Genomic DNA, 27,980 nt, shown 5'->3' with positions numbered 1-27,980 from the left:
TTACTCTCAAACAATCTCAAATGCTCAACCTGCAGGCGAAATGAGCCAGGTCAGGCAGGGGATGCAGTCCCCTGCAGACACACTGGGGGGCGACGGCGCCCCGCCGTCAGTGCTGCAGGCCAGCCGGCTGGCTGCTCACTTCCCTCAGTGGCGCGCTTGCGCCCCCTCTCCGTGGGTGCTGCAAACCGTTGCCATGGGTTACCGGTTGCAGTTCCGGGTCAAGCCGCCTCGTTTCCAAAGAGTCGTGAACACGATTGTCAACCCCGAGGCAGCCTTGGTACTCAGAGAGGAAATACAGGCGCTATTACAGAAGAGAGCAATACGGGTGGTCCCCGCTTCGGAGACGGACAAAGGTTGGTACAGCCGTTATTTTGTCATTCCGAAGAAAGGGGGAGGGCTTCGTCCCATCCTCGACCTGCGAGTCTTGAACACGTACCTACGAACGTACAGGTTCAAGATGCTAACACTCAGACAGCTCCTGAGTGCAGTCGGCCCGGGAGATTGGTTTGCGACAATCGATCTAACAGATGCTTATTTTCATGTCGCTATACACCCGAAACACAGGCAGTTTCTGAGGTTTGCATTCGAGGGCGTAGCCTACGAATACCTAGTGCTGCCGTTCGGGCTGTCGCTCGCTCCCCGCACCTTTACGAAATGTGCCGAGGCAGCGCTAGCGCCCCTCAGGAAGAGGGGCATCCGCATCTTGGCCTACCTGGACGACTGGGCTCTCGTGGCTTGCTCCAGAGAACAGGCGGAGACGCAGCTGTCGCGGGTTCTGTCACACATTCAGACACTGGGGTTCTCTGTGAACTTTCAGAAGAGCTCGCTAATCCCAGGTCAACAGATCGCTTTTCTCGGTCTGGAAATATGCTCTCTTTCCAGCCGCGCACGGTTGTCAGAGCACAGAGTGGCCGCGTTTCATCGCTGCCTCGCTCAATTTCAGCTGGGACGCAGACTGCGTTTCCAGACGATATTGCGCTTGTTGGGCATGATGGCATCTATGATCGCCGTAGTGCCGCTTGGGCTGTTGAAAATGAGAGCGTTTCAACGCTGGACTCTCTCTCACCGTTTGTGTGCTTCGCGTCACCTCCGGAGGAGGCTGCCGGTAACTGCGTCTTGCATGCTAGCTCTCCGTCCTTGGAGGGAGCCCGGGCTACTGCACCAGGGCTCTCGGATTGGGAGGGTGTTGTTTCGCAAGGTGGTGTCCACAGATGCTTCCCTAAGTGGGTGGGGAGCGCTGTGCGAGGGTGCGTCAGTGAGAGGGATCTGGTCCGCGGCTCAGCGCCAGCTGCACATCAACCACTTAGAGCTGTTAGCAGTGTTCTTAGCTCTAAAGCGTTTCCGTCCAGTCCTGCAGGGCCAGCATGTCTTAGTCAGGACGGACAATTCAACAGTGGTGTCTTATATAAACAGGCAGGGAGGAACACGCTCTCTTCCCCTGTTGCAGCTGTCTCGCTCTCTGCTGTTATGGTGCAGTGTTCATTTTCTGACTCTAAGAGCCACCCATGTCCCGGGCCACCTGAACCTGGGGCCGGACCTTCTCTCCAGGGGGGGTCCTCTGGTGAGAGAATGGAGGTTACACCCTTCAATAGTGGCTCAGATTTGGGATCTATTTGGCGAGGCGCAAATAGATCTTTTTGCTTCCAGGGTGAATGCTCACTGCCCCCTGTACTTCTCCATAATCGACCACGATGCACCCTTGGGCTTGGACGCGCTAGCGCACCAATGGCCAGACGTGCTCCTGTATGCATTTCCCCCAGTGGAAATGATATCTCCAATTCTGGAGAGGGTGCGTCGGCATTCCCTCTCTCTGATCCTGGTGGCCCCTTGGTGGCCCGCGAAGTCGTGGTATGCAGAAATAATCAGCCTGCTTGCAGCAAGTCCTTGGCAGCTTCCTCTCCGCAGGGATCTCCTCTCTCAGGCGGGGGGGGAAGTGTTTCATCCGCGCCCGGATCTGTGGCACCTTCATGCTTACCTGCTGAGAGGTTAAACTTGGTTGCTAAGGGTCTGCCACCTAGTGTGGTAGCGACGATTCAGAGCGCCAGGGCCTCGTCTACTAGAGGCTTGTACGCTTACAAATGGCGAGCCTTCGAGCGATGGTGCCAGGACCGCCACACTCTCCCATTTCAGTGCTCTATTGTGGATGTTTTGACATTCCTGCAGGAGCTGTTGGATAAAGGCCTTTCGTTTTCGACGATCAAGGTTTATTTAGCGGCTATATCTGCTTGTCATATCGGTTTTGACGGGGTGACACCAGGTGCGCATCCCCTCGCCGTGCGTTTTCTGAAAGGGGTTCGCCGGCTGAGGCCCGTGCTTAAGTCCAGTGTCCCGGCTTGGGACTTGTCTTTGGTGCTGGAGGCCCTTTGTGGCCCTCCGTTTGAACCCGTTGAGTCGGTAGATATGAAACTTCTTTCGTATAAGACCGCATTACTTCTCGCTTTGGCCTCGGCGAAGCGAGTGGGGGACCTTCATGCGCTGTCTGTGCATCCTGCCTGCACACAGTTTTCTCCTGATGGCCGCAAGGTCGTATTGCGTCCGAATGCCGCCTATCTTCCCAAGGTCATGCCTGCATCTTATAGTTCAATGGAGTTTGAGTTGCTGAGCTTTTGCTCCCCTCCTTTTGAATCTGAGGAGCAGAGGAGGGTGCATTCTCTTTGTCCGGTGCGTGCGCTACGCACCTACATTGAGCGCACTCGGGATGTGCGTTTGTGTGACCAGTTGTTTGTCTGCTTCGCTAATCCGAATAGAGGTAGAGCTCTGTCCAGACAGAGGCTGTCCCACTGGATTGTAGAAGCTATCTCGCTGGCATACAGCACCGGAGGTTTTGCGTTGCCCCACGGGGTGGGAGCTCATTCCACCAGGGGGATGGCGACCTCATGGGCTCTTTTTAGAGGGGTGCCTGTGGCTGATATTTGTGCAGCGGCTAATTGGGCGTCGCCGCACACTTTTGTGCGGTTTTATCGGTTGGACGTTACAGCCCCTTCGGTGGCTCATGCTGTCCTTTCTGCTGGGTCTACCACTCACTAAGGATGTGGTGGTCCCGTTCCGGTTCGGTGGCTGCTCTGCGGGGCGTGTATATAGGTCCCATACTTATGTGTTGTACCGAGTGAATCGACTGAAAGGGAACGGTTAGTTATGTCTATAACTTCTGTTCCCTGAAGGAGAGGAACGAGGTACAACACAGGGTGGCCCCACTGAGCAGTTGGCTCGGTGAAGAGCGGCTATCGAACTGAGGGATGACGGTGATGGCAGCGGCTATATGTGCGGGCGGGGCCTTGCGCGTGTCATCACACGTCATCTGCCGTAAAGGCGTGAATAAAGGTTTCTTCAGCCAGGACACGCGAGGGCGTGATATCCCATACTTATGTGTTGTACCTCGTTCCTCTCCTTCAGGGAACAGAAGTTATAGACATAACTAACCGTTCTAAACTTGATCTCCCTACCCTGCTCTGTCTACGCTCGGCTTCATGCGCAGCCCCCATAAAGAAGGGGGTGGTACTGTTTGTGTGTAGATGTTTGTGTGGTCTACAGTAAAAAAAAGAGAAGCATTTTTCATGAACAGACTGTGTCTATCTGATGTGGTGGGAGATCAGGGAGAGATTTGCTGAAAATTCCTGTTGCTGAAAATGTTCAGGAAACATTCAGTGAAGCACTTTGGAATTAGAGAATGCTTCCAAGAGATAGGCAGACAGAAAATTAAAGAGACTCAAACCATTAAAGGGGAAGAATGAGCAGCACAACAGGCTCAAATTAAGGACCACTGAGTCTGTTGCTTGTTCTGGTACTGCACACCTCCCCTGAACCTCTCGTGAATGTGCTTCTTGTTATTTGTGAGCAGGGAGGAGTTCCCCAAAAGTTTCCCACCACAGTCTCTATCTAAAGTCCCTCCTCCTCCTTCTTTCCTCTTCACACACAGGCCTCACTGTACACGGGTATCTGGGTAATTGTTGGATTAATATGGAGTGTGTGTATAGACTTGTGCACACATGGTTCATGTAAAAGGCCAATGAAGAGGTGATGCATATGCATTTAAAAAAAAAATCAGTTTCCATTTACAGGCTCTGTGTGGGTTTGCCCTTCACAGCTGATATAAGACACTCTATGTATGACCTGACCACATGTCTGCATGTGGTGATCAAATGTGAACCCCTGCATGTGTGCGTGTGTGTGTGTTGGTGTGCAGCAGATGTCCTGTGGCCCAGACTGGCTGGTCTTTGTTGCTGCTCCCTCGTGCAGACGGGCCTAGCCACGTGCTCCTCTGACTGCAAGGGCAAGCCACGCCTCCACCACTGTAATCTGTCAATTGCAGCAGCCAAGTCCCACCCATAAAAACACCCACAGTCTGCCAAGGCCTGCTTGCCTGCTCGATGACGCTGCTTTACTCACGCATACTTACCATGCTCTCTGTTTGTCTCTCGCTCACACCTACACACATCTGTTGCTGGCCCGTGAACATGGTGTGCAAATTTGAGCAGCTCACTTTCTCTTCATCCATGTAAACCGTTTATTTTCCCCTTTCCCCCTCTGCCTGCTTTTGATATATTGCAGTGTGAAGGTATTTTTTTAAGCATTTATTTCCGTGTTGGAGAAATAGTCAAATCCCCTCCTCAGAAACACCCAGAAACAGGAAGAAGGAATTTCTTGAGGGAAAAAAACACAAGACAGGGAAACATCTAGATGGGCAAGTAGTAAAGACTTGCTATTAATCCTGGCAAAATGCCAACAGCAACACTTAAAGACGCCTGTTTTTCTACAGTCTGTACTATTGATAAATGGGTCTAATCTTTGCTCAGGTGCAGTCACTCATCCCAGATAGTCTTTGGGGTAAATAATCTATTGAAAGTGCACATCAAACATTGTGCCTTAGACATCCTTATATGCCAGGTCTCTGTTTACAATGATTACGTCATTTTTAGTCCCCCCTGGCAAATGTCTATAGTCTGAGTCACACCTGGATTAGCTTGCACTGTCCTCTCAGCTCTCTTCTTTCTCCCTGACAAAAACAGCCAAGTTTTACCCTTAGGGCCAAAACCTCCTGCTGCTTTACATTTAGTGTCAACAGTCGTGCAACTCAGGCAAAATAAATGCTATACAAAGTTCACTGGTAGATTGTTGTTATCAGGGAAACACAGGCAGGCTTTCTGCAGAAAGTGTTTACGAATTTGTGTTTATTACCCAGTACAGCTGGAAAAGAACTGGTTTTGGTGATGCTTCTCTAAAGTAGACCCCCCCCCCCCCCCCCCCCACACACACACGCACACACACGCACAAACACAAAAACTCCACATATTTATTTTGGCATAGTACAGTACAGTGCCTGTAACCCTCACTAGACATCCTTCCTCTAAGTCTATGCTGCTTTTCTCTGGCCTGCATTAGGGGACAGGGGGCTTGGCTACAGACATATTCTGTTACAGAAATGCTATTTGACTCATACAGTACATGCAGGCAGTTTGCAGGTCTCAGTAGTCTTTTATCAAATGATGAATCACTGTTTAACGCCTGCACACTGATATCTACATTGGCTGTTTAACTAAAGAGCAACAGAAATGCACAGATAAACTCTGCGTTGCATGCACTTCAACATGCTCCTATCATTTCATGCTCACTCGCTCAGTCTCTTAGACATGTATGAGTTTATGTATATTTCTGTATAATTTCTATTATTATTATTATTCCCAGTAAATACGCCTCTTTTGGGTTTTGTTTTGTATACTTTTACAAATATTTTTTATATATATAATATTTTCCAGCAACCAACCATTTTTTTTATTCTTAAATGTCATCTATACTATATTTTAGACAGTGTGAAGCTAAAAAAAGATGAAAGGTGGGCTTGTTTGTACAGGCTTCTGAACCGTTAAGGCTTGTTGCTCCCACATGCTAAGAAAGCATGGTGGTGCAGCGGTAAACAATGCCAACTCATAGCAAGAAAGGCGTGGGTTGTCTGAGGAATTTGCAGTAGTGCTGAGGACGAAAAGTGTGCTTTCACCTTTCCCCCAAACAAAGTGGGCATGTTTTTCTGTTTTTCCGAGTCTTTTTTCTTTTTCATCGACCTGAAACATTTCATCTTTTATTTTTAACAAAATCTTAACTGCATTTGGCCATTTGGCAAAATTGTCTTTTAAGCAGCTTCTCAAGTTTTGCTGGATGAGTAAAATCTAAGAGAAAATGACCAGTCATCAGCTCACTTGTGTCTTACAAATTCCAAGTTTTTAATAAGTTTCATTTTGGTCTCTATTGGTTGCATTCAGTAGCAACTGCTGCTCTCAGAGTCCTTTAAATTGTTTAAATTTTGTTTCACAATCATTTTTGTACTGGAATAAATGTGAATGTGTTGCTTTTGAATATGCTTTAAATCTACAAGTAATGAGTAACAAGCAGTTTCATAGCAAGGTAACTTTATTCCCTGATTATTCCATAACAAACTTTGCAGTCAGTGATTCCCAGTGAGTGTTGAACTTGCATTTGGGAGCAAGTTCAATTCTTGGAATGCTCATATGAGGCTCAAAGAGATGTTGACGCAAATGATGGAATCTGTATTTAGACTGAGTAATCCAAACGAATATACAGCAAAATTTTAGGACACAAGTAAGATCAGTTAGACCAAAAGTCCTGGAAGAAAAAGGAAGACAACTAAAGTGAATGATTGCCAAATTCGTTCTTTAAGAAAACCACTTTACAATATCCAACAAGTTGAGGACAGTCTCATTGAACTATTATTGTCAAAGTCTACAATGAAGAGAGACCTTCATTAATTGAAATACAAGTTTATAGAATATTTGGTTTACAACAAGGTCCAAACCAATGGTTGAATTCAAGTACAGAAAGACCAGATTAGACTTTGCCAGAACAAATCTAAACGAAGCTGCACTGGTTCTTCTTTGGACAGAAGAAAGATTAACCACATTATCAAACATGTTTTAGGAAGCGTTACAGCATTGGTATGTGCGGCTGCCAGTAGAACAGGATCTCAGGTATTTACTATTTTTATGTGACTGCTAATAGAAATAGAAAGATACAATTCTGAAGTGTACAGGGTTATACTCTCTGCTCAGATTTAGCTAAATGCTCCAAAAACTGATTAGCTAACACTTCACTGGGCAAATCAATAATGAGCCAAAGCAAACTCCAAAAGCAACCGATGAGTTTCTCAAGGTAAAGAAATTGGATATTATTCAATGGTCAACACAGTCACCTGACTGCAACCCAACAGAGCATGCTTTGCAATTACTGAAGACAAAAATTAAAGGTGGGCGGTAGAGACCCACAAGCGAGCAGCAACTGATGGTTGCTGTAGTAAAGCCCTAGCAGAACATATTTGGTGAAGTGCGCAGATTCTAGACTTCAGGCAGTCATTGACCGAGTATTAAAAGCAATCCTCATATCTGAAAATTGAATCCACTGTGGTTACAAAATTGCAAAAATTGTGCCATTCTCCAAGTACTTACAACCTAATATGTATACCTGTATGTTGGCTGTGAGGTTCAGGCAGGGAAGTATCTCTAGAACAGCTTTTGTATCTGTCAGACAGGACTTTCTTGCTTACCGTATCACACCTTCGTAACTGAATCTCTGTCTTGTGATCTGTCATGTGCCTCTGGCTGTATGCATTGTGCTTCCTTTTGTGCAAAAAATAGATATTCTTAACAGGTATCTCCTACCTTTGTTATGCAGAAAATATTTAATTGCACACCTCAGACACGCCTCTGATGATCTGTATTAACTCTATATAAGATGATACATACTTTTCTTACACCTAAAAATTTTCAAGACATTGTTTTAAACGTGATGTAAACTACTATCTCTTTATCTTCTTTCATTAAACTTATCCTGCTTAATGTAGGTATCTCAACACACCAGGCTTTGAAGTTCAACAATCTTGTGAATTGCTTATTCCCTTATGTTTCTGCCAATTCAATTCAATTCAATTCAATTCAATTCAATTTTATTTATATAGCGCCAAATCACAACATAAGTCGCCTCAAGGCGCTTCATAGATACAGAGAAAAAAAACCAACAATCATATGACCCCCTATGAGCAAGCACTTTGGCAACAGTGGGAAGGAAAAACTCCCTTTTAACAGGAAGAAACCTCCGGCAGAACCAGGCTCAGGGAGGGGCGGCCATCTGCTGCGACCGGTTGGGGTGAGAGAAGGAAGACAGGATAAAAGACATGCTGTGGAAGAGAGACAGAGATTAATAACAGATATGATTCAATGCAGAGAGGTCTATTAACACATAGTGAGTGAGAAAGGTGACTGGAAAGGAAAAACTCAATGCATCATGGGAATCCCCCGGCAGCCTATGTCTATTGCAGCATAACTAAGGGAGGATTCACGGTCACCTGGTCCAGCCCTAACTATATGCTTTAGCAAAAAGGAAAGTTTTAAGCCTAATCTTAAAAGTAGAGATAGTGTCTGTCTCCCGAATCCAAACTGGAAGCTGGTTCCACAGAAGAGGGGCCTGAAAACTGAAGGCTCGCCCTCCCATTCTACTTTTAAATACTCTAGGAACAACAAGTAGGCCTGCAGAGCGAAGTGCTCTTTTTTTTTTTTTTTGCCTGTCCCGTTTGGCTCTTTTGCCATCAGAATTGTTGTCTAAAGGCAAACAAAGATGCCCAACGGATTTACTTTACCAAATTGACCATCCCAGCCTTGCCGTAATGGTCCATTTGATTCACCTTTTATTGTTTATTTTATTTTCACTTACTGAATACGGGACAGACTTGACTGGGGGAAAGAAGGGGAGAAAGAAAGAGGGAAAGAGAAACAGCTGAGAAGAGGGACGGGGGAGAAGGGCAAAAAACAAAAACCAACAGAACGGGCAGAGAAAAAAAATGCATATATCAATCACCTGGATCACCTGCTGAGAAAGAAAAAAGAAAACAAGCAGAAGAGAACAAGAGTAATAGAATAAACAACATCACAATGATATATGGGAATATGACAGTAAATACTAAATATTAAACATTATTGTGCAGCACATAAGATCAACAGAACACAGTGTGCTTTGAGGTAGGAGCCAAAAAGGGTGTAGTTTGTGGGTGTGATCACCCGTGTGTACACCTGTGAGCATGGATGCGCTTGTTTTTTGTTTTTTAAAAGGTTCCTTCATGTAATGATCTGCTAGAGGGTGTGGGGGGGCCACAGGGCATGAAGCAGGTATGGAGGAGATCAAAACTCCAGACATCCATAGGCCCCCAGAACACAGGAGACCAAGGAAGACCAACAGAGGGGCAGCCGCGCCACTGTCCCAGAGAGAGCTGAGGAGAGTCCCAGATGAGGGCTCACTCAGCAGCCGCGGAGCAGAAGCCAGGGGGAGTTGCAGTGACGCGCCCGTGAGCTCCGCCGGCAGCCAGCCGCGCCTGAGTGACCAAGCCCCAGGCCGAGAGGCCGGGGGCACCCCACCTCCGAAGTGGCCCGAGCGAGCCCCAGGCTCCAGGCCCCGATAAGCGGCCGCCAAGGAGTGAGCCGGTGTGTACCTGGACGCCCATCCCCGGACACAAAGAACCACCAACGCACCGATGTCTGAGGGAGTCCGCCACTGGCAGGGGAGGTAGTGGTAGGGGGAGATAGGCCTCCAAGCCTTGGAGGGCCTGAGATGTCCCCAGAGAGGTGGCGTCTGATACCCAACCTGACATATAGACACAGACATACAGGCACACACATATACAAACATCCATTCCCACCCTCATGCTCTCATATGCACTTACTCCACACTCAACCAACGTGGAGACAGACATAAAGAGACACTGTACACACGATCACACTCCCCAAGCGTACTCTACAAACCGGGTCTAGGTACCCTTGCCCCTGGAGGGGGGAACTGCACCCAGACCCAGGTGGTGTTACCCTTTTCCCTGCGGTGGGGGGAGGCAGACCGCCCCGACTCCGCAGCAGCAGGAAGGCCCCACACTCCAGACCGCAGTCGGACGGCCAACTCCTCCTACTAGCCCCCCCGCTCCAGCAGGTCGCAGAGAATGGGGGTGAGAGAAGACTCCAAACCTCCCTCCACCCGCTCATTGTAGTGTTGATGCATGTGTGTTTTAAGGTGCATTTAAAACCCAGGAGGGCTTGGAGCTACCTGCCAGAGAGCAGCAGGTAAGCGCATGGTCCCTCCTGCTAGCCCTCAATGTCTACGTGTATTTAAAATTGAGAGGTGGGCAACGACGCCAGGGGTGGGGTGTACACCCTGATGGTACTTTGGATTCCGTGTATCGTGCCCACCCCCAAGATCCTATATGTATGTGTAATGAGAGTGTGAGTAATGTGAATGTCTAAGTTGTGGGATAAAATTGAGGCAGAGGCAGCCAGAAGGGGACGGGGGGGGGGGGGGGGGGGGTAGCCTCCTCTGCACCCTGGTGACATACCCCTACTCCAAGGTCCTGCATATGTGGGTGGTTGTGGTGGAGCGGGAAGAGGGAGGCAGCTGGAGATGGGGAGGGAAGGAAGGGAGGGGCAAGTGACCCCTCCCTGGGGCCAGCTCCCCCGCTGACCCCAGTAGGCACCCCCATACTCCGCGACCCGCCAGGGAAAGGGGGCCCAGGCCCATCCAGACCGGGGCCCAGTGCAGCAGCGCCTCCCGGCCCCACAGAGCCCGGGACAGTCCACCCAACCGCACCACAGAGAAAACTGCACCCACCCCACCATCCACTCATCTTCCAGACTACATAAGACAATAAACACCCAGGCTGAGATCTTCCTCCACCTCTCCTGTATCTCCCCCTCCTGCAGAGGGAGCTCCTGAGGAGAGGAAAGCTCCTGCAAGATGTGACAATCTCCCCCACCAGTTGAAGAGCCCCCCAGGTGGCTCGATGCACCGGCGGCACCCTGCTCCAGGGCTGGGCCCCCATGCACCCACCCGCCCACAACCCCGGCAACACACCAACCAGGACCCAAGCCCCCGAGGCCCGGTCCGGGTCCCAGCCCAGAGACGGAGCGCCCCCAGAACCTCACGCCCATCCCGGACCCACCCAGGGGCAGCCAGGCTACCAGGTCAGTAACCCACGTCCGTCAGCACAGACCCTCCCCTAGCCCCGCTGCACGCAGCTGCGAGGAAACAGTCACCTGAGGGCCAACAGAGCCCCTAACCGGACATGACCGCTACCCCGGGTTGAGCCCCCCAAGGAAGATGCCTCCGGGGAACCCCCCGACGCCCTAAGCCTGTCCCTACCCCCACACCAATCACAACAGTGAAGGCGGGACCAAACTATGACCCCCCACCCCCACTAGGTGATGGAGCTGATAAAAGGGGCCCAGAGCAATTGATCTAATGTGGTGGCAGAGGCTGTATCAAGACTAATGTAATCTAATAGATAATTTCTATATTGGTTAGAATTAAGATTATTTTTATTTTTCCAGTTCATGAGGACTGTTTTCTTGGCTATGCATAGGGCAGTGAAAACCATATGGGCGATATTCTTTTCTGAAGTGACATTATCTAAGCTGCCCAACAAACACACTAAGGGGGAAGTTGGGATGTTACATTTCAGACACTTCGATAAGTCTTCACATATCTCGCGCCAAAACTTCTGAACTGGTGGACAGAACCAAAGAGCGTGGATATAATTGTCCGGTGAATTGGTTTGGCAGTGTGAGCAGTTGTTGGTAGACGTAAAGCCCATCTTGAACATCCGATGACCTGTATAGTGCACTCTATGTAATATTTTGTATTGAATTAATTGAAGACTGGGATTTCTAATTAGATGAAAGGTTTTTAAGCAAATCTGAGACCAGAAGTTTAGGTCTAAGTTAACTGATAAATCCGCTTCCCATTTTGCAATAGGAAGTGATATTGATTCATCTGTTTTAGAAAGCATTCTGTATATTTTGGATAGTAATTTGGGGGTTTTAAGAGTAAGAAATTGAACCACACTTGGTGGTGTTTGTAGTTCAACTTGACCCGGTTTAAATTTCTTTTTTACTATGGATTTAATTTGTTGATATTCTAAAAATCTTTTCTTGTTGATCCCATATTGTGTAACTAGTCCATCAAATGAAATAAATTCTGTTCCTTCTAGTATATGTTCTAAATATTTGATTCCTTTACCACTCCAATCTGAAAAGTTTATCATATTATTGTTTTGTAATATGTCAGGGTTGTTCCAGATAGGTGTACGTTTGCATGGGATTAATGAAGACGCCGTCAATTTTAGAAACTCCCACCATGCTGTCAGAGAAGAGCTGATGTTGATGCTTTTAAAGCATTCATGTCGTTGGATGTTTGAACTGATAAATGGTAGGTCTGAGCGAAGTGCTCTAATAGGGCGATATGGTACTACAAGGTCATTGAGATAAGATGGGGCCTGATTATTTAAGACCTTGTATGTGAGGAGCAGGATTTTGAATTCAATTCTGGATTTAACAGGAAGCCAATGAAGGGAAGCCAAAACAGGAGAAATATGCTCTCTCTTTCTAGTCCCTGTCAGGACTCTTGCTGCAGCATTTTGGATTAGCTGAAGGCTTTTCAGTGAGTTTTTGGACATCCTGATAATAATGAATTACATTAGTCCAGCCTGGAAGTAATAAATGCATGAACTAGTTTTTCAGCGTCACTCTGAGACATGATATTTCTAATTTTAGAGATGTTGCACAAATGGAAGAACGCAGTCTTACATATTTGTTTAATATGTGCGTTGAAGGACATGTCCTGGTCAAAAATGACTCCAAGGTTCCTCACAGTGTTACTGGAGGCCAAGGTAACGCCATCCAGAGTAAGAATCTGGTTAGATACCATATTTCTAGGCTTTTCAGGGCCGAGTACAATAACCTCAGTTTTATCTGAATTAAGAAGCAGAAAGTTAGCGGCCATCCAGGTCTTTATGTCTTTAAGATTGCCAGGAAAGGGATATTGCTATATTCACACTCAGGTGAGATAACTTTGTTTTTATTGTATTGTTTAACCTATTCTTATACAGGCAATTCCATTGAGACTCAATGTCTCATTTACAATAGAGGCCTGTTTTAGACAAGTTTTACTCCAAATTTGCAATACCCTGTCCTCTGCCTTGGCAATGCTTTGTCCAAATTCTGCTGCCAAGCTTTTGGCCACATCATCCAAGAGGTCTCATGTAACACAGGTTTAGACTGTCGGTTCATTTGTTTGGAGCCTTGTGTGGCAAAAACCTCTGGCTACAAAGCAGCAGAATACAAATTTTGCTTCTTTTTTAAAAAAAAAAAAAAAACGTCACTCTCTGCTCTAGTAGCCTTGTCAACCTTCCTCATCTTGCCACTTCACTGACACTCTCATAGCTGCATCTCACTTTAGCTTTAGAAAGCCGATACCCTTCCCATTTTTTTCTTGTACACATGCACACAAACATGGTGTCATGTCTCTGAAACTCTGGGCTTTCCTGCACAAGGTTACAGACAGTCATGCAGAAAACAAGTCACGTGACTATAAAACATAACTTTAAGAAGGTTGATGTGTCATCCTGTCTCTTCCTGTTGTTTGGAATCCACTTTGGACTCAGTGTAGAGCAACACCACCCTCTACAGGTTCTTTAACCTTGATTTCATCTCTCCGTATCTAAGAGTTACATTTTTATGAGCTATAAGTTCATCCAATTCTTTTAATCGTCTGAGTCTAATATCCATCATTTATTCTGTTGTTATTATATATTAATGTGATTTCTTTAACTGAAAAAAAAATCTTTCTACATCTGATTTAATGATCACATGGTTTGTTGTGTATGAGCCACTTTCTAAAATGTAAATATTTTCACCTTCTCTCTAAATCCAAAGAAGAAACTAAGGTCTAACTAACCAACCAACAAAAAAAAGGATATTTAAGCTCAAATGTAAGTTTTAAAAACATTCATACTTTTGTGTAGCCACAGAGCAGACTCAAAACAGACTTAATGGCTCTGAATTAGGCTCAAAACCAGACATACTGGAGTCAGACAAGACCACTTTTACAGTATGTTCTTCAACAGTTTGCATCAAAACACAATTAAATCCAAATTTATTTATTTCAAACACATACTACGTGGCACATATTACTATTTATTCAGAAATGACGGGGATATATGTTGAAGAAAGTGTGTGGGAAAACAGTTTCATTGAACTGCTGGGTATGTAAATAAAGAAAATCGGAACCCTTTACCCTCCTTGAATCAAGGGTCCAGTTTACTTCTCGGGTGGGCAAGGATCCGGAGCTGGTGCATGAGGTTGAGAAATAGTGGCTAAATATAACTGTCCTCACCTCAGTGTAAAGCTTGGGCTCTGGAACCAGTTTCCTGTAGAGGGGCTGAATTCTGTTCCACTCTGGAGTTGGTTTAGGTAGTGGCGGTAATCCCACAACCAGACTGCGGACATCGGAGGTGAAGGGAGCTGTCAGGCTTATTGGGCTTATTGAACCCCAGGGGCAGCTGACAGGTACTGGCACCACCAGTGGAGTGCACCTTTAGTCGTAGCTGGGGTGAAAATTCAGGTGCATGAGGAATTCAGTAAGACAAAGGAGCAAGACTTGCAAGACAAGACTCACGTCTCTGCAACATTGCCTGATGAACTGAGGTGGTGATTCTGGATTGGGAGAATGGGGTGATTGTTGCCCTGGGGGACCAGAGTGGGACCCCCAAATATAGGGGGCTCACACTCATCATTTTTTCCAAGGAAGTCGATACCAAGGTACCCAAGGTACTGCAGGGGAGACTCAGGAGGAGCAATTCGGTTTGCGCCCTGGATGAGGAACACTGGACCAGGTCTTTATCGTCTTGAGGATATTTAAAGGTGCTTTGAAGTTTGCCCATCCAGTCTACAGTGACAGAAATTGAAATCACCAATTGAGTATGTCTGGGTATTGTCCATGAGTGAGGGGAGAGTGGAGCGTGAAAAGAGAGACATGCACTTCAAAGTGCTGCTAAAAGTGGTTGAAATTAGTTTCCTTCAATAGGTGGCTTGGTTCTTCTTTAGAGATAGAATTAGGAGCTCAGTTATCTGACAGGGACTTGGAGTAGAGAGTAGGTGGTTCAGGCATCTGGCTAGGATACCTCCTGGGCAAGGTTTTTTGTCGTACTGGGAAGATGTCCTGGGGCAGCCCTCGGACTCACTTGAGAAATTTTATCTCTCAGCTGGCTTGAGAATGACTCATCGTCCTCCCAGATGAGGTGAAAAAGGTGGCTGGGGTGAGGCAAGTCTGGGCTTCTCTGCTGAAGCTGCCTCCACGACATAAACACAGGTAAGTGGTAGAAAATGGATGGATGGATTGAATGCTTTCAGGACACTGATAGATATTGGTATTGGTAGTATTTTTAGGTATTTCAGGTATTGTAAGGTGAATGCAACTTTTTAAACGTCACTTTTCCATTTCTCACTGAACCCCAGCAACTCAATCACAATGAAATTACACAAAGCCATATGTCAAACAGTACTGACCTTCACTTTGGCTGGCTGCTCAATTAACCCCCTCTGCTTTGGTCTTTCCACCTGCATAGTTACAAGTACACACTCGCTCATAAACATTCACACACAGCCACATAAAGAAAGTCATAACTGTTTTGAATAATTGATTGCTAGTGAAATTGTGTGGCTCTAGGGTTTCCAGGCTATCAATGTCCCTGTTTCGGGTCAGTGGGTGGCGAGGAAAAAGTAAACTTCTCATGCGAATTACTCATCATGTACCAGCCCTAAACACTCACCCCCACCCCCACACACATTTGGATAAGTTGCATCCTCACCTGAGATGCAGAAGATGTAAAAGGAGGGAGACCAGCGTAAGACCACTGAAACACTGTAGCTTTACTCTTTTTCTAGCTTACATGACCTCTGGATGGTGGAGAAATTCTTCCAAGACCATGAGAGGAAGATGCCTCGGGACAGTCTGATCACCTCTGAGAATGACAGTAAGCCCATTAGCATGCTTTTACATATTCTTCAGAGTTTTTATGACGGCAACACATTAATTCTTTGTGGCTGGGATGATACAAGTCGATTAGATTTACAGGCCTTTACTGGAAAAAAAATCTAATTTCTACACAAATATCAACATGTTTATTAGGGAAAATGTTGATATTGGTAAATACTCATTAGTTAAATAGAGGAAGAGCTTTTGGTCTTTGTGGTAGTTGTAGCTATGATAACTGATTTGAGTGTATTTTTCTGACAAAACATCCTAATTTATTGAGGTTAATGTTCAGTAAGATGAAGTACAGTTACTTGATGTCTGCCTCTAATTAATAAAATCATTAAAACGCCAGCTATTGCCCAGCACAAAGATGTTTAATCACCCAGTTCTTGCCTCCTGTTCACTTTGCTGCATATTTGGGAGCTGGCCTCTTGCCCTTGGCTGTCTCCCCCATCCTTGTGGGCTTAGTCATCCCGTCTCCCTTCATTAAGCCATTGTTTGCCTCTTTTGTGCCCTTCTGCTGCACCCAGCCATAATGACCCATGTGATGGCCACTCCGGTTACACTAAGGACACACATCAAAAGGCCGACTACATAAATATCTGTTCAGTCTGTCAGTGGTCCTCTTTGTTTTCCTCTTCATCCCCCTTTAGTGCACAATAGTTCGAGGTGCATAATGAGGTAGGTTAAGCTCCACCAGTGAAAGGGTTCACTGTGGTATTGGAGATGTGAAAAAAAAACAAAAAAACAGAAGGGCTGGATTTATAAAGAGGTTATCTAAAAGGTTTAGTTATGTTGTAAAGAAGTCAGATGTATTTATCTTAAAAATAACAAATGTAAAGTTGCAGGAAAAACACAGCACGATAATGTTAAAAATGTTTTATATCATGGAATACAATATTCAGAAAGAGAAAGAATTAATACTACTCATCTCGCTGCAAACCTAAAAAAGCTCTTAAAACAACATCTGGTCTGTGAAATAGCAGGAAGCCTACATGTCTTGCTTTCAGCAAATCTTTCCTTTCTTATTATTTTTGTAGTTTCTGTGTTTGCAATATGTACTTTATACTAAATCTGCACTTTAAAACATCATTATACTGTATCAATTAGGACTTAACATGATCAATAATGACACACATTTGTCAGTTTTTAACCAGGAGATCTTAAACTTTCCAGTAATCTAATTATGATCATCACTCATGCTGAGTAACTTAAAAAAGTTGTCTAAGACCTAAGTTTGTCTTTTCTGTGGACCCTTAAATTAAAGGCATCACTTTAAAAGGCACATTCTTTGCTACAAATATGCTCCCATACAACTAAACTACAGTCTTAATTTTTAAATTCATATATACTCAATGGACATTTTATGGAAACTTATCCTACTGGAATCAGAAATTTTGACTCTACAATCCAAACATCACAGCAGAAATCACCCAGAGAAAAAGCCTTGAGAACTGCTGCTCACTGGACATTTTCAAACCATTCTCTGTAAACACTAAAGCATCTCTGAAACACTCAGACCATCTGGCACCAATGACGATGACACATTCAAAGTCACTTAGAGCAGCTTTCTTCCCCATTCTGATGCTCAGTTTAAGCTTCAGCAGGTCATCTTGACCTCGTCTATGCGTCTAAATGCATTGAGTTGGTGCCATATGATTTGCTGATTAAATATTGATTTTAAAAGACAGCTGAACAAGTGTAACTAATGAAGTAGCCACTGACTGTATTAAGCTGGGACTCTGGTAACAGAAAATAGAGGGGAGCCTCAAGGTCATGAAAATTGCAAAGACTTAATGGGTTCCAATGTGATGAACACTCATCTATTTGTAGTGTGCTCATATCAAACTTGCCCTGATGATTAAAACAAAGTTTAGTTTGTGTGAGAACATAATTTTTAAAAGACATGATACCACAGATTATCGAATTTAAAAATGAAGCATAAGATAAAACGATTATGAGGCAAATGCAGTTATTATGGCTAAGATGAAAAAAACAAGGTATACTCAATTCTTTAATTAATTTTCATTGATAAAATATCTGTCTCCCATTGTTCACACTGGACTGGATTTTGCAGGTACTTATGCAGATGAAGGTTAGTCTTCAGCTTGTTTATTAAAAATACTTTAAATAAGCAAAATTACTAGAAAAAACAAAACAAAACAAAAAAACTTTATTAGACTTTATTTATGTTTGACTTTTGGCAGAAAAATAATTCCATGCTCGTGTTTCGTTTCTTCACACAGATGCTCCACTACTGTTGCCACCAACACACTTTGAAAATCATTTGAAGTTCTTTTGATTTTCCTCAGTCATCACAGTACTATCATGCCTTAAAACATGTGATAGCATGAGAGAGGAAAGGAAAATATTTAATTTAGCACGAGCCAACTTCACAGTATCAAAAGATAACTTTCTGTGAGCATCGCAGTGAAAAGAAAGCAACAGTACTGACAGATTGACAGTGTTATGTGAGTATAAATAGTAAGAAGTTAACAAAAAGTAATGTTTTAATGTCAACTGCAGGTGAACAAGATGCAGATTTGTCCTTGCAAGAGGAACATGAGAGTAAAACACACAGAACAAAAAGAAGAGATGGTGACAGGCAGAAAAAGAAGAGGAGAAATGAGAGAAGAAAAGGAGGAACAAGAGCGGGAGAAGGGGAAGAGGATTTACAGGCCGTATCTGAGAAAAGAGAAAGAAGCAAGCGAAAAAGAGCTAAGAGTAAACAAGAAACAAGCAGAAGAGAGAGCAACGAAGAGGAAGAAGCTCAACTGACAGGTGGCAAGGGAACAAAAGCAAGAAAGGATATCAGAAATGAAAAAACACGCAGAATGGAGAAGGAGGAAGTGCGAGAAGTTGATGAAAATGTTGATAAGGGAAAAAAGAAACAGGGAAGTACCAAAAAGGGAGAGAAGAAAGAAGATGGAGGTAAACAGCTGGTAAAGGAAAAAGCCCGGGACATAAAAAAAAAAAAGCACAAGAAGGCTGAAACAAGGTAGTGTATCATCTTATAATTTCACCTTATCTATGGAAAACTCTGTCAGTTAGACAAAAAAAGGGCCCTAAAAGACATTAATGCTTCAGTTCAGAGCCAGAGACAAGCGAAGAGGATGATGATGAAGAAGAGGACAATGACAAGGATGTGGTGAGGCCGGAGTGTCTCTCTCCAGAGGAGCTGGAGAAGCTGAAGGAGGCAGTGGATGAGAGGAAGAAACTGATCCAAAGTCTAAGGGGAAAACCCTGGCCAATGAAAAAGAAACTTGTCACTTTAAGGTACTTCATATGGATAAATCATTCTGATTTGTTCTGCTGTAATTCAAAATACCAGAAGTATTTTGAACTCTAATATTTGCTTTTTTATTTCAGGGAGTCTCAGGAGTTTGTGGAAAAATATGAAGGTGCCTTGGGAAAGGGAAAAGGCAGGAAGCTCTATGCATACAAAGTCCTGATGACCAAGGTGAGGACTTACTTTTACTTCTTTATGTAATCATTAAATAACATAAACAAATACACGATTCATTAAAAAAATTATTCATATCATTAGAAATGGATGAAATTCCAACGGGACTTTGAAAACTTCAAAACTGCATGCATCCCATGGGAGATGAAAATAAAGGAGATTGAAAGTAGGTGTGCTTTTATTTTTTAAATACAAAGGGCTGCTCAATAGTCACATTTATCATTTCTAATTTCCAAGGCCTTATCTTTTCTGTGAGAAGCAGGATAGCTTACATTGTGGTTTTATAGCAGATGCACATATTCATTTGTTCATATGTTATTTTGTACTCTGCTCTGCAGGTCATTTTGGCTCCTCAGTTGCCTCATACTTTATCTTTCTGAGGTGGATGTATGGCATCAATATGATCTTGTTTGGTCTGACCTTTGGCCTGGTTATGGTACCGGAGGTATGCTGTCTTTTTTTTCATGCACCGCACCTGAATTATGTCTTTTGCATTTCCCCCCAAAAACGATGTAATCCTTCTCTGTGCATTTTGCTTACAGGCATTAATGGGGCGACCTTATGGGAGCATGCCAAGAAAGACTGTCCCCAGAGCTGAGGAGGCCAGTGCGATGGACTTTGCTGTTCTTTGGGACTTTGGGGTCAGTGGGTATTATTTTATTTGTCTTTGTTGGCAATTTCTCCTCTGATGTAGTAATAAATAGTCACCCCCAATTAAAGTACTGTATCCACAGGGTTACGCACAGTACTCAGTCCTCTTCTATGGCTACTACAACAATCAACGTACGGTGGGCTGGCTCAAGTTTCGCATGCCTCTGTCTTACTTCCTGGTTGGTGTCGGTACAGTGGCCTATAGCTACATGGTGGTCATCAGAACGTATGTTTGCTATGTCTATATACAAAAGACAAATCTATTCTATCCACAGTGTTTTAGTGAATCATGTACTTACTTTTAAATTAAAGGATGGCACGTAATGCAAATGAATCAGGGGTCGGCGATGATAACAGCTTCAATTTCAGCTGGAAAATGTTCACCAGCTGGGACTACCTGATAGGAAATGCTGAAACAGCAGACAATAAGTTTGCTTCCATCACCACCAGCTTCAAGGTTAGGGCAGCTCACTGTCTGCTTTCCAGTATGCTGATTAATGCAAGCCAAGTATCATACAGTACATTACACTCTACCACTTCTTCTACCACTATAGGAGGCAATCTTAGAGGAGCAAGAGAGCCACAAGGATGACAACATCCATCTGACTCGATTCTTGCGTGTGCTGGCCAACTTCCTGGTCTTGTGCTGCTTAGCAGGAAGTGGATACCTCATCTACTTTGTAGTGCGGCGTTCTCAGAAATTTGCCTTAGATGGACTGGAGAATCACACGTGGTGGGAAAGGAATGAGGTAGACATGAGAGAAAGAGAGAGGGGGAATTAATGAGAAATAACATTTACAAAAGGAAGTTTATGAATAATTTTGGCTGCAAGCAAAACTTGCTGAGGTTTAATTAAATAATATTTAGAATTTGTCCTGCAGTTCTTGTCCAAGGCCAAAATAGTGACAATAAAAAGTGCAATCCAAACCCAAAGAAAGGAGTTTTATAGTTTAACATAGTCACTAAGGAGCATTTTGGGAAAGTGATCAGGTCATTTGGAGAGGGGGTGTGGTGGGTGAGTCCAGATAAGATTCTTTACACAAGGTGAGAGCAGGTGAGAGTGCTGTGAGTATTTCTGGAGGAATGGACCAGTTTGACTGTGACGGGTAAGTAAATCTGAGAAGTGAACTTCTCTATGGGAACTGGGGGACACTGGAAAGCATCGAAATAAAGGCGTTAGACTTTAAAGTTTACAGGAGAGCATAAAGAAGCCTGCTTAGCAGTCAGGAGAAACGCGTAATCTGCCTGGATGTTGGAGATGTTTCTTAAATATTGGCTGATGATGAAGCAGATAAGTAACAAGTTCCATACCTGAGCAAACTCACCTAGACCCAGATCTAAATGTTGAAGTTCGTTAGCTGTAGCACATACCACGTGTTCTACATAAAGCTGTTTGAGGTGAGTTGTTAAAATATTCTCAGTTTGCTCTGTGAATTACACTGAGGAAGAAATTTTAAACTGACATTTTGAGTCATGTGAAAAATAAAGTTTTCACAAGACTTTATGTAGACCATGTTGAAGACAGCAACACAGTTTACGTTTGTAAATTTCACCTGAAAAAACCACAAGACATCTGGACCAATGTCCTCTGAACTGACAAGACCAAAGTGGAGATGTTTCGCCATTAGCACCATGTTTGTGAAAAACACAGTAAAAACCAAACACAGAATATCAGCAAAACTGCCTCATACCAACTATTAAGCATGGTAGTGGAGGGCTGATGATTTAGGGTTATTTCACAGCCACAGGAACTAGGACCTTGCAGATATTGAACTGAATAAATGCATACTAAAGTATTCTAGAGTCAAATGTTCATCAAAGGACATCTGTCTGAAAATCTGTCTGAAAGCTAAAGACCTGCCTATGAGCTACAACTCTGCAATCATGGCATGTACTTAGTTTTCACAGGAGTGCACACCGTTCATGTCAATGGTAATATTCTGCCCAGATTTACAGCGATCACAGCCACCAGCTATTCAGTTGCATCAAATGTCATTTTTGTAAGGCGTTATACAAAGTTACACACTAAATAAAAAACCCATGCACTCCCAAGTTGTCCTCAGAGTAATTACATTAGTTTTCTGACGTATTTCTCAGGTGAACATGGTCATGTCATTACTGGGGATGTTCTGTCCGATGCTGTTTGATGTAATCAGCACCCTGGAGAACTACCACCCGCGGGTTGCCCTGCAGTGGCAGCTCGGTCGCATCTTTGCCCTCTTCTTGGGAAATCTCTACACCTTCATTATTGCACTCATGGATGAGATCAACCTTAAAGTGAGAAGTCATTGTGTATCGATTTATGAGATTGTAATTTTATAGGATGATTAATCCAAAGTGTTTGTCTCAGAGGAAAGAGGAAAAGGTAGTGAAGTTTAATATAACCATGTGGGAGGCCAGTCTTTACAATGGCACCGTTTTAGAAAACAGTACTGCTCCACCCGTCACAATCCACCCTGCTGATGTGCCCAGAGGGCCTTGCTGGGAGACAATGGTAGGCCAGGTCAGTGTGCATGTGTGCGTCTGTACTATTATGTAACTAAGTGATGTAATTGTTGTTATGGCATTAGGCTGTGGATACCAATAAATAAGGAAATGATAAAATTAATGACAATATGAAACAATCACATGAATATAGTGGGTAAAATAATTTAACTGCAATGAGGGGCCACTGGACGAGGCCATGAAGTATTTAGCCATGTTTTGTTTGGAGGTCAAATCATTATTTCACTCAATGACATGCAAATAAATTAATACTTCTGAGCTGAAATGAACTAACTTACAAATTCAAATAATTATTTCCCCCATTATTATAATGCTTTAGTTGAAAATCAAAGTAAACATTGTAGTTGCAGTTTGTACTTTAGTTAACTTTGTATTAATGGATTTCTGTTGCATTAACTAAGGAAACATACTCTGATCTTATTGTTAAAAGCGATAAACATTACAAATGTTCAGGGGCTTTTATGTTGAAATAAAACTGTTGTTTTCAGAGTGGGTGATGATGTTAATTTTGATGTTGACAAGAAATTAATGCTAAATGATTTCTTAATTTGTAGGAGTTTGTTCGCTTGATCATATCTGACACAATGACAACTTACATCACACTGCTGATTGGTGATTTCCTGAGAGCAGTTCTTGTTCGTTTTCTCAACTACTGCTGGTGTTGGGACCTAGAGGCTGGCTTTGTGAGTCATCTTTTCTATCACTTATTTGTTACTCGAATTTAAAAATGTCACTCTTTGGAGAAAAAAAAAGTGTGGCAAAAGTAATAGTTGCCTTTAATTTCTCATTTGTAAAAGCCATCCTACTCTGAGTTTGACGTCAGTGGGAACGTTTTGGGCCTGATCTTCAATCAAGGAATGATATGGTAGGAAAGCAGCAATTGTTTCACTCAGAAGATTCTTATTTCAGGATGGTGTTTTACTTTCAGCTAGGTTCATCATGGTTTTCATATTGATAAAAGCCTCTTACTAGCTCAGCATCTGTCCTGCTTTTTCTAATCTTTGCTTTCAGGATGGGTTCCTTCTATGCGCCCTGTCTGCCTGCCTTAAACGTCATCCGGCTCCATGTCTCCATGTACCTGCAGTGCTGGGCTGTTATGTGCTGTAATGTGCCACAAGAAAGGGTCTTCAAAGCCTCTGGTTCCAACAACTTCTACATGGCCATGTTGCTGGTCATCCTCTTTCTGTCCACACTGCCTGCCATCTACACCATTGTCTCCATTCCCCCTTCATTTGACTGTGGACCTTTCAGGTAATGACACTAGTTCAGGGTATCTAGCTTTAAAATAAAAATGACTTGGGTTTTTATAACCACTACCATCTTTTTGACAGTGGTAAGAACCGCATGTTTGATGTGATCCACGAGACTCTGGAGTCTGACTTTCCTCCATGGTTTAGCAAAGTTTTCAGCTATGCCTCTAACCCTGGATTGGTGCTACCCTTCATACTTCTTATGGTGTGAGTTAACAGCAGACTATGTAAATCCATAAATAAGTATATTTCACAATGCTGTCATCATTTTCTTTCAGTGTTAAAGTGGTAAGAACTTTGGTGGTAATCATGTGTTATTTTATCTTTCAGACTGGCCATTTATTACTTGCAATCTACATCCAAAAGCTACAGAGAAGCAAATGTGGAGCTGAAGAAAAAGCTACAAATGGTAATTTCAGTTTTGCTTTTCCTCTAATGTAGCACGTACTGCTGTAGCTGTTTTGTGGTTTCTCTGACCAGAAATTGCACCTGAATAGCATTCAGAATCAAGTGACGAGTTTTGAGAGTAAAAAATATCCCAAGAAATTTCATGTATCTAAGTTGGATCTTCTCTAGGTTTGTTTTCATAGTTAATTTTAGCAGTTGGTATGCTTTCAAACAGCACTGAAGTTCACAAAGAGACCGCCCGAGGCCACTGTGATGCATGACTGCTGTCACGCAATTGTATTAGTGTTATCTCTCCAGCAGAGAGCAGCAAAGCCTGACAGTTCAGATCTATCCAAAAACCCACTACAGGTTCCACCAATAACAAATCTGCAGAAGAGATGCTGGGTAAATGTACGTGCTTGCTCTGAGTGATCTGAAAAATAACACGTGTGGGTATCTTTTGTTTTTGTTTTGTTTTTGTCTCTTGGTGATTTTTTTTAAGCAAAATGAGGAGAACAAGAGGAAGAACAAACGAGCAGCACTGAAAGCTCAAATGGATTTGGAGGAGGCCAGAAAGACTGCACAAGAGCAACAAAGGAACAACAATGCTTCAGTACAGGATCAAGAAGGTGAGTCTTTTGATTTCAAATATTAATAAAGAAGGTAAACCTGAAGATTTAAGATGATTTAAGATAATTCACAACTTCAAGATTCATCTTATTGTTTTAGGAAATTTGACTTTGTTGTGAAATTAACAAACATAAAAGTAAAAGTTGGGATGCTGTAAAATGAAAGAGAAATATTAACAGCACCATCAGTGTTATATTAATATCAAATACTGAATTAAAAAAAAAAAAGTATTTATTTACTTTTTACCATTTGAGAAAAATATCAGCTTATTTTGAATTTGATGACAGCAACACATCTCAAAAACCTTGGGGCAGGGGCACGTCCCCTCTTCTTTTATGCTGTTTACAACCCTTTTCACCTTTTCAACCCCAAGTTACCCAATTAGTTGGATGATCTATTGTAGTGTTTCAGAATAATTCAGAGTGAATAATCAGAGATTTCAGTCTAATCCACCCATTTTAAAATGGAGCCTTAAAGTGATCAAACCTGCGGCAAAGGCTCAGTTATTAAAGGAGTTTAAGAAGTAAGATGAAAAACATGCACAACATTATGTCAGTCTCTAATTACATAGAGGCAGTCCACCAAATCATCAAGCACTTAAAGTAGCATTATTCAGTATAGACACTGGAAAATCACCCTGCCACTCCATAGACTTGTACATGAAGCAAACTGTAATAGTTGTTTTATATTAAAGTTTTTGAATTCATATAAATACTCCCTTTGTTATGCAACCTCAGCACAGAGCAACATGTACCCCAATTTCACGAGTGGATAACATATTTGTATTCCATCACATCAATGTAGTGGGAGTCATCCTGCCATGTTTAGAGTGGAGTTAATCCTGTAAAATGCTGCCATTCATACCAATATACTCTTTTTAGAATCTCTGTCTTGTCTCTCGCTCTTTCCACCCTCTACACTTAACTAGAAAATACCAAAAATATAATCTCATAATAATTATTATAAGAGCAACACACAGCTGTGAAATTATCATTATTGACTATGGGTAAAACAGAAGTTGCGCCTTTATCATTTTTGATAAATTTGACCACATGTTCTCTTTGACCTGCCTCTTTTTGCTCTCTCTCTCTCTCTCTTTGCTGTCATCAGCCCTCTCTATCCTCTTCTCTCAGTCTTTGTGCCGTCACCGAAAAGTTAAATGTGAATGAAAGACATAAACTGATCCACATCAGTTTATACCAATATTAAGACTTATTTAGTGTATTGATGACAAGCCACACTGCTGAAACATCAACACCTCTGTAGGAGCGCGCTGTAACATCATGACATCAACAACACTGGATATTAAACCTGTTTTCATTCTATCCTGTACTTCTGTCAATAGAAAACTTAGGAAAATATAACATCTGAAGATAATGAGGATGAATGAAGAGTACTAAGATATGCTGTCATCACAATTATTATTTTAGTTACTTTTAGGGGTGCTCTGAATTTCCAGTGCTCTAAATTTGGGGGTGCTGGAGAACCCTCAAAGGTCTAAACTTGCCTTTGCAGAGGCTATAGCATCCATGTTTTCCAAAAAGAGTTTGAAATTTCAATTCATCTAAGCATAATGCTGTTTTCCACTTTGGCTCAGTTGGTTTTGAATGAGTGTTGACCCAGAGAAGACAGCATGTCTTCTTTGCATGTGCTTTAATGTCCATTTGTAGGTGCTCAGGAGTGTTGGCAAAAGTACAGACATTCTGTGCTTAAGTAGAAGTACAAATACTACTGTTAAAAATACTCCAGAAAAACTGAAGTACTAATTCAACTAATTTATTCAAGTAAAAGTAAAAAAGTACTGGCTCTGAAATATAGTCAAACCAAGAAAGTGAAAAGCAGCTCTTTGGAGGAGGTTTCTATTTTTTTGTGCAAAGCTAACTGAACCTTGTGTTATATTAAAATAATGATAAAATAATGTCAGTAGATGTGAATACAAACTATAACTCTATTTATATAGTATATATAACATATAGATATATCTACATTTATCCTATTTTCTGTTGCATACATAATAGAGGTTGACGTTGCTTCTAAACAGTAAAAGATACACATGAAAAGTGCTTGCAGTTTCATGCGACAAATTTGGAAACACAAGTTTTTTGCAGATGGATGAGCCTCTGCTTATCTTTGCTTCTGAGAAACTCTACCTCTCCAAGACACTCTTAGAAAGAACCCAATCAATGTTACTGACCTATTGCATGTTAACCTTCTGAGATATTTTCCTATCATAAATTCAAAATAAGTCAGTATTTTTCTTAAAATTGTACATCTTCTCAGTTTAAACATATGATATATTTTCTTTCTTCTATTGTGAATAAAATATGATTTGTAAAGTTGAGTGAGCTTGCAAATCATTGCAGTCTGTTTTTATTTAGATTTTACATAGCATGACAACTTTTGCTGAATTAGCTAATGAGATTTTTTTTTTTCAAGAATAGAGATTAATCTGGAACACAGAAGCAGTATTAGTCTTCGTAATATTAGCAGTAAAGGTTTACAGTGTGAACTGTCAAATGTTATTTTCCCCACTGGATTATACTCTGTGTTGATGGCGGTTAGCAGTGTCATTGTTTTGTCCCCACACCTGAAATCATAGATTCCTCTTATTTTGATTGCAGATGATACAGATATCCACGTCAGCGGTCAGAACCCTCCTCCTGTTGGCGGCAGAGGAAGCCAGATGCCGTCCAGCAGAGACTCAGGCTCAAGGACCCACGACCGTGGCAACCACGGGCCTTCTGGATACCTGCCTGGTTTTGCTCGGCAAACTGAGCCCAGGATGTACAGGGTGCCGAGCCTGCAGAGACACTGACACAACAACACAAAACAAATATGGGAAAATAAAGCACTTTACTGAGAAATTCATGCTGGACTGATAGTAGTTAGTGCACATTAATCGCTTCTTATGAATACGTTTTTTTTCTCCTTTACAGTCTGTGTATATGATGAAAAGATAGATGAACTGTACTGTCACTCCTTTGTTTACTAAATAATGTTAACAAAATCAGTGCTTTGTTTTCTTTTTAATTTTACATTAAAGTTCTCATGTAGTCCTTGTCTTAAAGCTATTAACCAACTAAAAGCACCCTCTGGATCTGCAGACTTCCAACAAGGTTAACAGTCCACTTCTCTATGATGTGTAGAACCATGTTTTTAGCCTGGAAATTTCAAATACCGCAAATATCTGTATTTCATCTGTATTTCTAAGAATATAAATATCTGTATTTCCTAAGAATGGCTCCAGA

At 42.8% G+C, this 27,980-nt stretch overlaps 1 protein-coding gene across 1 annotated transcript; it reads left to right on the top strand.

The window, feature by feature from the left end:
* Positions 1-40: 40 nt before the first annotated feature.
* On the top strand, positions 41-27,950 carry LOC146696699 (transmembrane channel-like protein 1). Its single transcript, XM_085474078.1, has 22 exons — positions 41-857; positions 944-1,105; positions 15,105-15,180; positions 15,756-15,844; positions 18,373-18,844; positions 18,934-19,122; positions 19,216-19,306; positions 19,394-19,475; positions 19,648-19,754; positions 19,852-19,950; positions 20,044-20,186; positions 20,273-20,417; positions 20,515-20,709; positions 22,058-22,237; positions 22,311-22,463; positions 23,020-23,148; positions 23,263-23,330; positions 23,477-23,716; positions 23,797-23,922; positions 24,046-24,124; positions 24,605-24,731; positions 27,354-27,950. Exons 1-22 carry the CDS (start codon positions 41-43, stop codon positions 27,545-27,547), a joined length of 3,963 nt encoding a protein of 1,320 aa, XP_085330204.1. The 3' UTR covers positions 27,548-27,950.
* Positions 27,951-27,980: the final 30 nt, after the last annotated feature.

This window comes from Copadichromis virginalis, linkage group LG12 (assembly GCF_057382275.1).
Source record: "Copadichromis virginalis isolate Kocher_CV1m ecotype Utaka linkage group LG12, C_Virginalis_male_GT1.1, whole genome shotgun sequence".
Lineage (NCBI taxonomy): Eukaryota > Metazoa > Chordata > Actinopteri > Cichliformes > Cichlidae > Copadichromis > Copadichromis virginalis.
The sequence above is the reverse complement of the archived record's forward strand: the minus strand, read 5'-3'. Positions and strand labels throughout refer to the sequence as shown.

What these genes read in the sequence shown, in the direction of transcription:
- LOC146696699 (XM_085474078.1), top strand. Translation starts at nt 41, where the DNA reads ATGAGCCAGGTCAGGCAGGGGATGCAGTCCCCTGCAGACACACTGGGG. An exon ending in ACAAAGTCCTGATGACCAAG is followed by an intron (nt 19,307 to 19,393) that starts GTGAGGACTTAC and finishes TCATATCATTAG; the next exon opens with AAATGGATGAAATTCCAACG. An exon ending in TGAAGAAAAAGCTACAAATG is followed by an intron (nt 24,125 to 24,604) that starts GTAATTTCAGTT and finishes ATTTTTTTTAAG; the next exon opens with CAAAATGAGGAGAACAAGAG.